The sequence below is a fragment of the Podarcis bocagei genome (genome assembly GCF_964188305.1).
Source record: "Podarcis bocagei genome assembly, chromosome: 5".
Classification (NCBI taxonomy): Eukaryota; Metazoa; Chordata; class Lepidosauria; order Squamata; family Lacertidae; genus Podarcis; species Podarcis bocagei.
In genome coordinates this window covers 52,633,367-52,646,003 of record NC_138129.1, presented here as the reverse complement: position 1 = coordinate 52,646,003, position 12,637 = coordinate 52,633,367, and the positions used below count along the sequence as shown (strand labels likewise).

General features: G+C 42.1%; 1 protein-coding gene across 3 annotated transcripts in view; it reads right to left on the bottom strand.

The window, feature by feature from the left end:
* IPO13 (importin 13) overlaps positions 1–12,637 on the bottom strand; it is a 45,764-nt gene that overhangs the window by 22,291 nt on the left and 10,836 nt on the right. For all 3 annotated transcript variants that reach the window (XM_081195293.1, XM_081195294.1, XM_081195295.1), the window contains one exon: positions 9,040–9,776. In XM_081195293.1, the coding sequence (XP_081051419.1) occupies positions 9,040–9,776 (737 nt within the window). The remainder of the gene's footprint in view (positions 1–9,039; positions 9,777–12,637) is intronic.

Here is a 12,637-nt window from a genome sequence, read left to right as displayed (position 1 = left end):
AATGTAAGATGACTCCTGCTGAATCAAGCCAGATAGCAGTTTTGCCCAGCCTTCCATTTCCCATGTTGCCCAACCAGATGCTTCAGGAAGCTCGTAAGCAAGGGATGAAGGTAACAGTCCTGTCCTACAATTTGCTCTGCAGCAACTGTACTCGGAGTTATATAATCTGTGAACCTGGAGTTTCTGTTAAATACTATTGCTACTGACCTTTCATAGACCATTTCCCCCCATGAAGGTGGCTTATCTCTTGCACCAGTGAATTCCACAAGTTAGTTGTGCACTGTGTGAAGAACTATTTTCTTTTTGTCTATCCTCAATTTGCCAATCAATAGTGAGTGACCCTGAGTGTTGGGAGTAAGAAAAAAATTCTCCACCACACAACTCATGATTTTTTTGAAGCTCTATCATCCTCTTCTTGTCTTTTATCTAAATATAAAAGCCCCAAACACCAAGGGCATTTTACACAGACCTCTCCTCCACAACTCTGAAAGTGCCTACATCAGTCAGGAAACCCAAGCCAACTGTAAAGAGTGTATTTTGTTATCTCTAGGCTTGTCGCATGCAAACTACTGTCACATTAACCAACACATCAATACCCATTTTGCCTCTTGGAAGTGAAATTTTTCAGATATGAGATTTGCTATACCTCTTAAATGATTCTTCCTGGCACAGAATATTGATAACTTACATTAAATGGCCTTCTCTTCCACAACAAACCTTTCAAAATTCCTGATCTACAGGTCTTGTAAGCTAACAAACACTGCTGAGAGAACATACCTAGAACTTTCATGATGAAGAGTCCTGTAGCACTTTAAAGACTAATACAGTGGTTCCTTGGATTACAGATGCTTCAGGTTACAGACGCTTCAGGTTACAGACTCCGCTAACCCAGAAATAGTACCTCGGGTTAAGAACTTTGCTTCAGGATGAGAACAGAAATCATGTAGTGGCAGCGCAGCGGCAGCAGGAAGCCCCATTAGCTAAAGTGGTACCTCAGGTTAAGAACAGTTTCAAGTTAAGAATAGACCTCCAGAACAAATTAAGTTCTTAACCTGAGGTACCACTGTAACTCATGACATGAGCCTACATGAAATACCTCAAATAGGAAGAAGGTTTGTATATACCATGGAAGAGAAAGTATTTTACAGTAAGGCCAAGACAACAAAATATAACATATCCTGGTCCCAATAAAGCCTAAGTGCAGTAATATCTGCTGAGCGCAGATGAACACATAACCCAGTTAGATGCATTCTTTTCCCCAGATGAATGCCAAAGGAACCAGCTCACACTAAGTTGTGTCCTGTCTGTGCAAGATGAAACCATGGTTGTAACACTTCATGGGATGCAGTGAGGTAGCGATCAACAATCCCTTTTCATACCAAAAGATAATGTAAAGTGTAAAATTCGCTAACAAACATCATGTCCTAGCCATCTTAAGAATCCTCTGTTATTTTCTACATAGGATAACAGATAGAGATTTGTAGGCAGATGACAGAACATACCTCATGGAGGTTGAACAAGTGAAAGAGGCCTTGATAACAATGTTGTGAGAGGTAGGCTTCACAACTCAGTCTACTTTGTTACGTTCTAGCATGATTCTGGTGATGATGATTATGATGATGATGATTATACTGCATGCTAGAAGAGTAACTGTTTAGGACACATGATAAAACCTAGAAAATAGGGTGCTGAAAAGGGCTGGAGCTCCCCAGAGCAACATTAATTTTCTGAGGCCATTTCAGATTAGTTTCCAGCTTGGTTTTGGAACTGAAACCGTCTTAGTCTCCCTTATGAGTGATCTATGCCAAGGGAATGAGACCCTGCTAATTCAACTATACACCTCATGACTTTCAATACTATTGACATTGCTAGCCTTCTAGATTGGCTGCACTGGGGGAGAACAGGGGAACCACACTTTGGCGATCCCATACCAACATGAATCATCAGTTCTAGAAGGTCATGGTGCTGGACTGTTGCTGTGACCCATGACAGTCATGCCATGTTGTTCCACACAACTCTAGCCTGCCCTTCCTATGTTATACCAACATCTATTTGGGAATGGGGAACCAGTGGTTCTCCAGATGTTGAAGTACAGCTTCCATCATCCCTGATTATTACACACACTGGCTGGGACTGATGGGAGTTGGGAGTCCACCAACATCAGGAGGGTCATGTGTTCTCTATCCCTGATCTACATGAAACTACTGAGTGAGATTTGAGAATTTAGGGTGCACTTGACACCCACCTCTATCATTTTTCCTTCTAATTCAGCTGGTGCTGTGGCCTTTAAAAGTGCTGAATTGGTGCCTGGAACCCGCAATCGGCTGCATGAGGACCAATGTCCTGAAGCTCAGTCATGACAAGTTCTATTGATAGGTGGTTTGCCTGCCTTAGTAGATTGGATACACAGTCTGGAGGTGCTATGAGATCTAGCCTTACTTCTGGATGCCCAAGTAACCTCAGTGGTACAAAATACCTTTTACTACTCTAGGCTGGTACAACCAAGCTAACCACAATTAATCATGCTCCAAGAAAATCCCATTCAGATTGTTGCAATGTATTGTATATGGGGCTGACCTTGAAGAGTTTGGAAGTCAGTTAGTAACCTAGTTGCCATATTTTGCACTACTTGGGATGAGATATATGGAACACATCTTGCCAGTCTTAAAACAACTGCACTGGCTCCTGCATTGATTTCCAGAGCAAATTCACTGTGCTATTTAAAGATCTAAACAGCTTGGGATGAAGATACCTCAGTAACTACTTCCTCCCACATGAACCAGCCAGGGTTTTAAGATCCTCTGAGGCTTTTTGTGCCCTCCCCCATCCGAAGCAAGATGGATGGTGATGCACAATGGGGCTTTTTCTACTGTGATGCCCTGTCTCTGCAATGCTCTCCCCAGGAGATCTGCCTGGTGCTAATTCTACTTACTTTCCATACCAAATGAGGATCTTTTCATTCAGCCATACACTTTAGTGTCTTTTAGTCTCAAATAATGGTTTTATCTGGCTTTTGTTTTTCCCCTGCTGTTTATGTTCATTGTCATTGTACTTTAATTGAAGCATGTTATTTTAAATGATTTATACAAACTGCTTTGTAAGGGTTATCCAAACACTTAAAATAATGAGCACATACTAGATACCAGGATCAAAAAACTCTGGTGGAGATGCAGCTGTGCATTTCCCTCTCACCACACACACCACTTAATATATGAGGTGGGTGCCCATACATGCACAGGCCCAAATGCACAGGCAGGAACATAGGAAACTGCCTTATACCGAGTCAGACCACTGGCCCATCTAGCTCAGTACTGTCTACACTGACTGGCAGCAGCTCTCGAAGGTTTGAGCAAGGACACAGTTCTGGCTCTAGCTGGAAATGTCAGGGATTGAACCTGGGACCTTCTTGATAACAACAATAATTTCATTATTTATACCCCAGCCACTGGGCGGCTTCCAGCACATATAAAATATTGTAAAACATTAAACATTAAAAACTTCCCAATACAGGGCTGCCTTCAGATGTCTTTTAAAAGTTCTGTAGTTCTCTATCTCCTTCTTATGCAAGGCAGATGCTCTGCCACTGAGATATGGCCCTTAAACCTCAACCAATACATAAATGTAAAAGACTTTTGTTTTTGCTGCAAAAACTCAACATCACTACTCTTCTGGAATTTACCAGCTACAGGTGAATTTAAAATCTGAACTCAGATTTTAAGGATGAGTGTGTTCTGCTCAAACTTCAGGGAAAAATAATCTGGATATGGTTTCCGTGTTCTGGCTTCCCTCGTCTACTCACAATGCTCGGTGCTTGTCCTTCCTTCTGTATAGTTCCATTACCCCACAACATTTCACAACATTTTCATGCATTCAGGATGAAACATATTCTGAAATGGAATACAAATCTAAAGCTGTATGCCATTCACAGAATTTATTCCATCTGAAGAATCTGTTGGTAAAGGGGAGGCGGGAGGCTGAAAGAGTCAAGACCCTTGAATATCCATTTCCTAAAATCAAAAGTACAATGCTCATACAGTGGTCTCCTGGGGGCATCCAGGCAGCTACTGCCTCCCTGTGCACAGCAGCATTCCAGCACCATATAAGCAATTTCATGCCTGTCAATCTCCCTGCTGCTGCCAATAAGTGATTGTAACCATGACAACAAGCACAGAGGAAATGGAGGGGAAGAGCAAAGGATGGCCCCCAGAGAGAGGCTGTGCTGGCGGCTAATCGGCCAGCTGTCAGTTACCTGGCTACTGAGGCATATTATCTGGAGACACAGCTATTCTGCACTCGCATGCCTGCCCCCACCGCACATGCAGCTCATAGATACAGGTGGAAGAACACACCAATGTGCATGCATGCAGCAATAAACAGTTCAAAGGCCATCCATATGCTAACATCACCTTCAAGGCTGAGTTCTGCACTGGAGACCCAATTCCTCTATCATTTTTTTAAGTTCTCAGGACAATTAGGACCACCGTCATATCAATTTACTTGGGACATATCACAGAATGCCAGGTTTTGGTTTGAAAGCAGCCTAAGCGAGTAGACAGATGCCCATCTACCCACAGTCACTAGGCATATAATATCCTGCAAAGGGAAAAGTATGTGGTCACGTCACTGGTGTTTAGAAGCCAGGGGTAGAGAGATCAGGCTGCTCAATAAGCTGCAAACTAGGAAGGAGGTGAGGAAGAAGGAAGCATTTATGCCCTGAGGGGCAACTCAAATGAATCCAGTTCTGCATTGCTGTGTGCAAAAACTGAAGTGGATGGAGGAGGGGAAGTGCGCCAGCTCCAGTGGTTGCCGACAACAGAAAAGCATGTGCATCAAGGCTGCCAGCAAGCATCCACAGACAATGCATTGGGGGGAGGGGGCAGCAGCACACTCAGAGAGGTCAAGGAAGATTCTTAAGAGCAACAGAGACTGAAAGGAGAAACAGAGCTTAATCCTGTTGATCCAGCCAGAATCATATTGCTATTCAACTTCCTCTCATTCCTCACTGATCTCTAGTGAAAACAATGGCACTGCATGCACACACACAACCCTTGTTGCTCCCTCCCTACAAAGCTTATACAACCACTATCTTGCCCTGCTGTCACCCACTCTCAAACTAGTCTTTCATGTCACATTTTTCCTTGTGGCCACCTAATGGCACCCAGTGTTTATCATTTTGGGCTTCTACACACAAGCTTACTTATTCCCTAAGGTAGAGAGTGCTTCTGTTGTAACCTATGGTTAAAACATTAAAGACTGACCGACTGAGAGTGAGTGCCAGTGCTATTCCGTGGCCTGTATTCTGATTCCTGAAATGCATAGTTATGGTGTATTTGCTAGTGATGTGTTTTAAGTTTCTTTTGACCTTGCTTAAGCTCTTATTTGGGGGGCGGGTGACAGGGAGAATTATAATATTTTTAGGCCACTTTTAAGGACAAAAAGGGAGGTATGAGGAGGTCAGGGAAACAAGGATATGAATGTAAGATATGGAAAAGTTAATCTTTTATTTTTATTTTTTTATCTGTGTACTTATTCTGTATTTTTCTTGTATTTTTATTTTTGTCTTTTATTCTTGTATTTTTTGCTTTTATGCAATTCCTTTGTTTGAAACTTTAATAAATATTTATATATAAAAAAACAAACCCTCTCAAGTCACAATGCAACCATGATAAGAATGCTTCAGAAAAGCCAGTCTAGTTAAAAAATAATGAATATTCAGCCAACCCAAAGCTAAACAGACTCCCTTGGAAGGCGGTAGACTTTCCTTCACTGAAGGTTTTTAAGCAGAAGCTGGATGGTCATATGTCATGGATGCTTCAGCTGAGATTCCTGGATTGCAGGGGTTGGACTAGATGATCTTCAGGGTGCCTTCTAACTCTACACTTGTATGATTCTATGAAATCATAAAATACAGTCTAAAATCACCAGCTATAGCATGAAGCAAAACACAGTCTTAAGCAAAGGCCAGAGAGAACAGATTGCCTTTTAGTGCTCTCCTAATTGCTTATAGGGTTGATGATTTATGAACCATGACAAGGAAATATTCCAGAAGTGCAGAGCCACCACAAAAAGATCCTCTCTCATGTAGTGGTTGCTACAGGCAACATGGCACCTATGAAGGCTTCCAGTGGTGCCACTGGGCAGCTGCCCTACACTCTGTGAGCAAAATGTGTAGATACCTCCTAAGTGATTTCAATGAAATGAGAGTGATATGACTACCTTGTATATTTTTCCTGGTACTAAAGAATGCTCCCTGTTGTCATTACACAGCAACTACATCTGTGTATGTGTGATCTCCATAATCAGGACCAGAAAGACATTGCTGGTTCCTCATGGTAAGCATAAGGTTGTTGGGGGTATTTGTCTTTCTGTATGTACCACTTTGGTGTAGCTAGTAGTGGCTGAACCACCTCAAGTCATGTACCTAGGACATAGATTCCTTGCCACATCTAAATTAGTCCTTGCTAGTGGTTTTTGAGTCATTCAGCAGATTGAGTTTAAATAAATGGTGGGTTGTAGCAGTAAGCATAATTCAGAATTTAATATTACTGCTAAAGAGGATTAACAAATTCCCTTTCTGGTCCCTTTTGAATAGGTTGCAATCAACTTAGTGCTAAGGGAATTGTTCCATCAGCACAAGCATTTATGCTTGTCTGACAAACCATCTCCCCTCCCCCGCCCCGTTGTGGGGGTTCCTCTAACCCTTTGGAGTAGATCTGGGGATGGCCCAGGGGTATATGATGGGGGGGGGGGAGAAGGGAGAAATCCCACTGTGCTTGTTGCACTGGCTCCTGCTGGAGCAACAGTTTAATTGTATATGGCCCAGTGGCACAACACACTTGAATACAAGTGAAATAATTACTTTACTATACACCTGACCTTATAATTCTAATTTGGCAACCACTAAGAAAATGCAAGAGACTATAAAGGTGATTATCCAATGTTAGCCATACTCATTTGAGTAAATCCACTGATATCAATGGGCTTGTCCACTGATGTCAATGGGTCTAATAAGAGTATGGCTAAATTGGATCACCATTCTAAGATCTAAACTCATGCACACACAGCCAATGCTCATCCAACTCTCTCATAAGAACTGCATAGAATGAGACATTACAGCAGGGATGGGAAAGCCTCTTCAGCCCAAAGGCCATATCTCTCATGGGCAACCTTCTAGGGGTTGCATGCCAGTAGTAAATAGGGTCAGAGGCAAAAGAGAACAAAGCAACAGCTGTGACTTGGTATAATAGACCACATTCCAGCTAAGCAAAAGTCAGGTTTTTACACATCCATACCTATTTCTCCATTCCCCATCCAGGTAAGAGACATTATCAATCACAGTTCAAGGACACATTTCAGCCCCAAAAAAGCACTTGAGGAAGGAGTGGCGTACAGCTGATGAGAGGTGTGGCCTGGGGAAGGGGCCTGGCCTGGGCAGCATCTTGAGGGCCAGAGAGAGACCTGGAGGGTCTCATTTGGCCTCCGTGTTTAAGGTCCCGACTCCTGCTCTACTTCAACCCTGAGGAGTTTGTTCTATTGCACCTTTATTCTTATGAAAAATGTATTTTTGAAATCTAACCCAAGTCTATTCTATTACCACTTAAGGCCAATGTTTCTCTTTTTTCCAGCAGCACTGGTAAATAGTGGTTTACTCTGCCATCCTTTTAGATATTTGAACACTGGTATCATGTTCCCTGTAATTTTCTTTTATCTAAATTGAGCATGTTATACATTTCCAAGCCTATAATATCTGTTGTCATGAATAGTTCTGCCACCAGAACCACAGCACTCATTTCCTTAAAAACAAAACAAAAAAACCCCCTAGCTTTATTGATGAGCCTGTGGGCAAGGCCTCTAGCTCCCAGACATCAAGGATGTATTCTGTACTATGAACAAATACAGTCAGGGAAGGAGAGGTGTTGGGAGTAGGGAAGGAAAGAAAAGAGAGGAGATGAAAGGAGATAGGAAGCAAACTATATTACAGGCCCTGTCTGCTGAGAGAAACTTCCTAGTTATGTTTGCACCCAGAACCACACCAATGTAGTCACAACAGATTCTAGCTCTGCTAGTCATTAACAGATTTTGAAACAGACCAATAGTCCTGGACCACTCCCCTACTCACTTAGATTCCATACTGTGCTCAGAGGGGTTACTGAATTAATGCACACCAGTGAACCTCTACAGAAAAAAGGTGAATTCCTCCATTCATTACTACCTTTCATATCACACAAGACAAAGAACTACAACCAACAGCCACAGCAAATGAATTAACAGAGAGGTGATTTAAGACCTGGATGATGACACAATGCAAGACTCTAATGGGTAGGGGCCCAAAGCTGAGCTGTCTGGCCACTCCATGAACTCTCTTGAAGCTTACGAGATCCTCCCCTAGTTGAAATTAGAACAGAACCAACAGATGCTCTTGTAGACTGGCTGTGGCTACAGAATGTTTGTTTTGAAGCTTGGTAGAATTCTGTCTCACAAGAATCAACCACGCGATTATTTAAAAGTTAATAATACTAGTTTTAGCTTAATTTCAGTTCTGGTAATTCTGTTCTGTTTTGAAGCTTGGTAGAATTCTGTCTCACAAGAATCAACCACGCGATTATTTAAAAGTTAATAATACTAGCTTTAGCTTAATTTCAGTTCTGGTAATTCTGTTCTTATTGGTTGGTTTTAGCTTAATTTCAGCACTAGGTCATTCTGTTTTTATTGGCTGATACGTAGTAACTAAAAAAGTCCACAAAAGGTGGATGCTTGCTTGCCAATGGTTGCGCCAATTCAAGAGTTCCTCCATCTCCTTCCTTGCCCCCCATCTTCAAGAAGACCTGCGGAATTTATGTACCGTCCATGGATATGAAACTCTAAACAAGCGCACTCTATAACCTCTTTGTTGGAATCAGAGTGTGGTTGAGAAAGCTGATTGAAAGTTCTGTCAATACAGGTTCTCCCCTTGATTGCTGCATGTGGAAACAGTCAGCTTACAGGGGAGGCTGCCCAACTGTAACCACAACTGACCCACAATTTGGAACCAACACTTACCTCTGAGCATCAGGCTGGGAAATGGCATTGACAATGGCCTCCACAGCTGTATCAAAGAGTTCTGGATCGCGCAAAGAGGTGAAGGCTGCCTGGATCAAGTTCTCACACTCCATCAGGGGAATCTCTAACTGCACCCAGCTCGAGAAACACTTCAACACCTTTTGCTTAATGAAGCTGGGAGAGTCTTGTTGCTGTAGTAATTGCTCTAGCAGGGGGAAGACAGAACTGCACTCCTGTGCCAAGACGCTACGCACCTGCCCCTTACGATACTGAGGCAGACGGCTGGTTTGGAACTCCTCAGGCAGAACAGTCAGCAGCTCTAAGAGTGCCAGGCAGCGTGCTCGCCCATCAACATTAGAGTCCTCTGCCTGAAACATGCGCACCATGTCAGCAACAGCACATGGCCAGGCCTCTGGCATCATGTTTAGTGCTAATGAAGCCAGTGCCACACAAAGCCGGGTCAGCACAATCTTGGAACCACTAGCAAAACGGGTTATTTGGCTGAAGAGCTGTGACTTGAGGCTTTCATACTGGTCAGCTGGGATGTCATTCCAGTAGCGTGAAATCTTGATGTGGAGGGCACTGGCCCCAAAGTACTGGATCTCAGGCACCTTGTCCATATCGAGAAGTAGCCAACTGAAGTGCCAGGCTTGTGGTGAGACTTGAGCTTGCATCAACCATTTCTGAGCCAGATTCTTGTTTTCAATGTTGGGGTCATAATACAACTGGTGGAGTGCCTAGAAGGTAGAAAATAGCAACTTAGCCACTATTTTATATATGCTTGTAAGACAGTAAAAAGCCAAATCCAGATCCCTTACTGTTGGGTACCTGGTTCATGAAATGTTAACTCTCTCCATATTACAAAAAAGAGTAACACCCCTGCTCTCCGGTTCTTTAGATCAGAAGAGGGCAGATATGGTTGAGTGGGGACGATACTACAGATAACCATGCAATCAAGTACAACACAGCAGTTGGGGACTGGTAAAAGTCTCAATTGCCCTCAACAGAAGAAATTCAGGATAAGAGTATTCTAAGTCAGTGAACAGAAAGTGTTAATTACTACAGTGGTACCTCTGGATGTGAACGGGATCCATTCCAGAGCCCTGTTCGCATCCAGAAGTGAATGCAATCCGCATCTGCACATGTGGCAATTCGTCGCTTCTGCGCATGTGCGTGATGTCATTTTGATCGTCTGTGCATGCACAAGCTGTGAAACCCAGAAGGAACGTGCTCCGTTACTTCCGGGTCATCGCAGCGTGCAACCCGAAAATACTTACCCCAAAGCTACTTCAACCCAAGGTATGACTGTATTTCAAACCTTTAGTGCTGTAATAATATCCTTCCACAATGAAGAGCTAACTAGATGTGAAAGCAGCAGCCTCATGTTTTAGAACTAGGAATGGTAGAGAACAAATATAAGGGAGCAGCAATTTAATGAGGAAAACAGGGAAATGGAAGAAGTTGCTGAACACTTCCTCAGCCCTAGCTGCTTATTTTTAAGTTGGGTTCCAAAACATGACGAGAGAAAAGTATTTGGGTGGCAATTCTGAAACAGAAGATTCATAACCCCCTTTCTATTACCTGTTTCTATAATACATTACAATCACCTCCACCCCACCCCATGCTTAATATCTATTCATCATGGTGCTGTCACATCTAGGTGAACCCAGTTTTCAGTGCCACTTTGCTGAACACACAATGCAATATTCCCCACCAAGCAAACCCTTTTATTTCTGTATTTTACATATGGGAATAACAGTCTGGTCCATCTTGGTAGTGGCTGTTTCCTGGATATATTGAGTTATAGCTAAGGGCTACTCCACACTTGTCCAATGCCTAGAAAGCACAGGTCTGAAAGGTTTTCACCTTGTCCCATGCTTTCTAAGCATGTGTCCAGGCGGTTTTGCATTTGCCCTACCACTTTCTCTGGGAAAACCCAGTCTTCACTGCTGAGTCGGAGCAAACGTCAGTCTGCAGAAAACTCAACTGACATCTGCTGCAATGTAGTTTCCCCAGAGGAAGCAGAGGGGCAAATGGAAGTGTGAACAAGCCCTGAAGTTCACTTTCTTTACATAGACAGTAAATTCTTCCCTACATAGCTAGTAAATTCTTTTCTGTCTCTCACTCAGAAAAGCTGTGCACCTGCCCATCAGAGGCGAGCTATAGCAGTCACTCAAAACAACTCCCTGTACCTTGTGGCAGACTGCCAGTAAGTTAAAAGTGAAGCCAAGGGTGGTTTGATTTCTCCACTACTTTTCTGCTGAAGAAACAGAGAAGTTTGAATGGGTGAAAAACCTATTTGCAACTCATGTCACAAACCTGTCTTTGTAAATCATTGGGCCCTCAAAGATACATTTTTGGAAGTGAGGCTATCTGAATTTTGGGTTCAGGTTACCAAAATTACTCAGCTACTATTGAATATCCTGAGTTTGCCAATGAAGCAAAATCTGTGCTGCCGCCATTTGATAGTGCATATATTTGCGAGACAGGTTTTTCAGCAATAACTACTATGAAGACAGTATAAATACAGTATAAATACTATAAATACAGTAGCCAGCTATGTATCAATAACGATATGAGACTATGTTTGACAACCATCAATCCCCATATTGATCTACTCATTAGCGAAGTGCAAGCTCAGCCATCCCACTTATACTTGCCAAAATGGACTTTATTGTAAATAAAGTATTTAAAATATTCATAGTTCAAAATATCTAACACTGCTCGTGTAATAGCATGTTTTTAAAATATTTTTAATAGTTCATGAAGCAATATTCTGTAATCAAGTGGTTGGTGGTTACATTCCCATAAAAAACTGAGTATCTCTGTAAGTATTACAAATATTTCAACAAGTTCCATATTAATAGGGGCATTAAGTAAATTTTTGCTTGGATGCCTCAAATAATGGTTGTAAAATAGGCAAATGTGCAGTTAAAATGCATGAAATCGACAGCTGTTGAAGACCTAAAGTACGAAACTCATGTGACACTAATTCAGTGGATCACCATACCAAATAAATAGTGGATCATCATACTAAAAAGATTGGGAACCATTGTTTTGAACAAAGCAAAACGTTGAAAAACAGAGACCACAAAACTGATTAGTTTTATCAAATGTAAAAACAAGAAGTCTCTAAACATAAATGCAAATATTTTAATGGGTAGGTGTAGCAAAGGAAAAAATACAATATGAAGTCATATAGCTCCAGATGTTTTAAGCAGTGTCTACAAAGAAAAGCATCAGGCTGCTGATCAACAAGTGCATTGTGCAGCCATGGTCTGACTTTGTGTCAGGTTCTCCACAAATTTTAGAGTAATCAATGATATTTCTCAAGATGTGGCACAGACTGCACTCGGTCCTTGTACAAATCTGTAGCAGACTACACACACACACAAAATTCCTATTAACTACTGAACTTTATAGTAGGTTCCCATGCAGCCAGAATCTATTGAAATATAAGGGTTAAAATTATTTATATTTTTGAGCAACGATTATCATTAGGTAACTGGAAGTTTCTTAGGAGCCTCCAACACCAAAACAGAAAGCAGAGTTTGACAGCTTTCATGAAGGACAGTAAACCATGCCCATTTGTATTTGG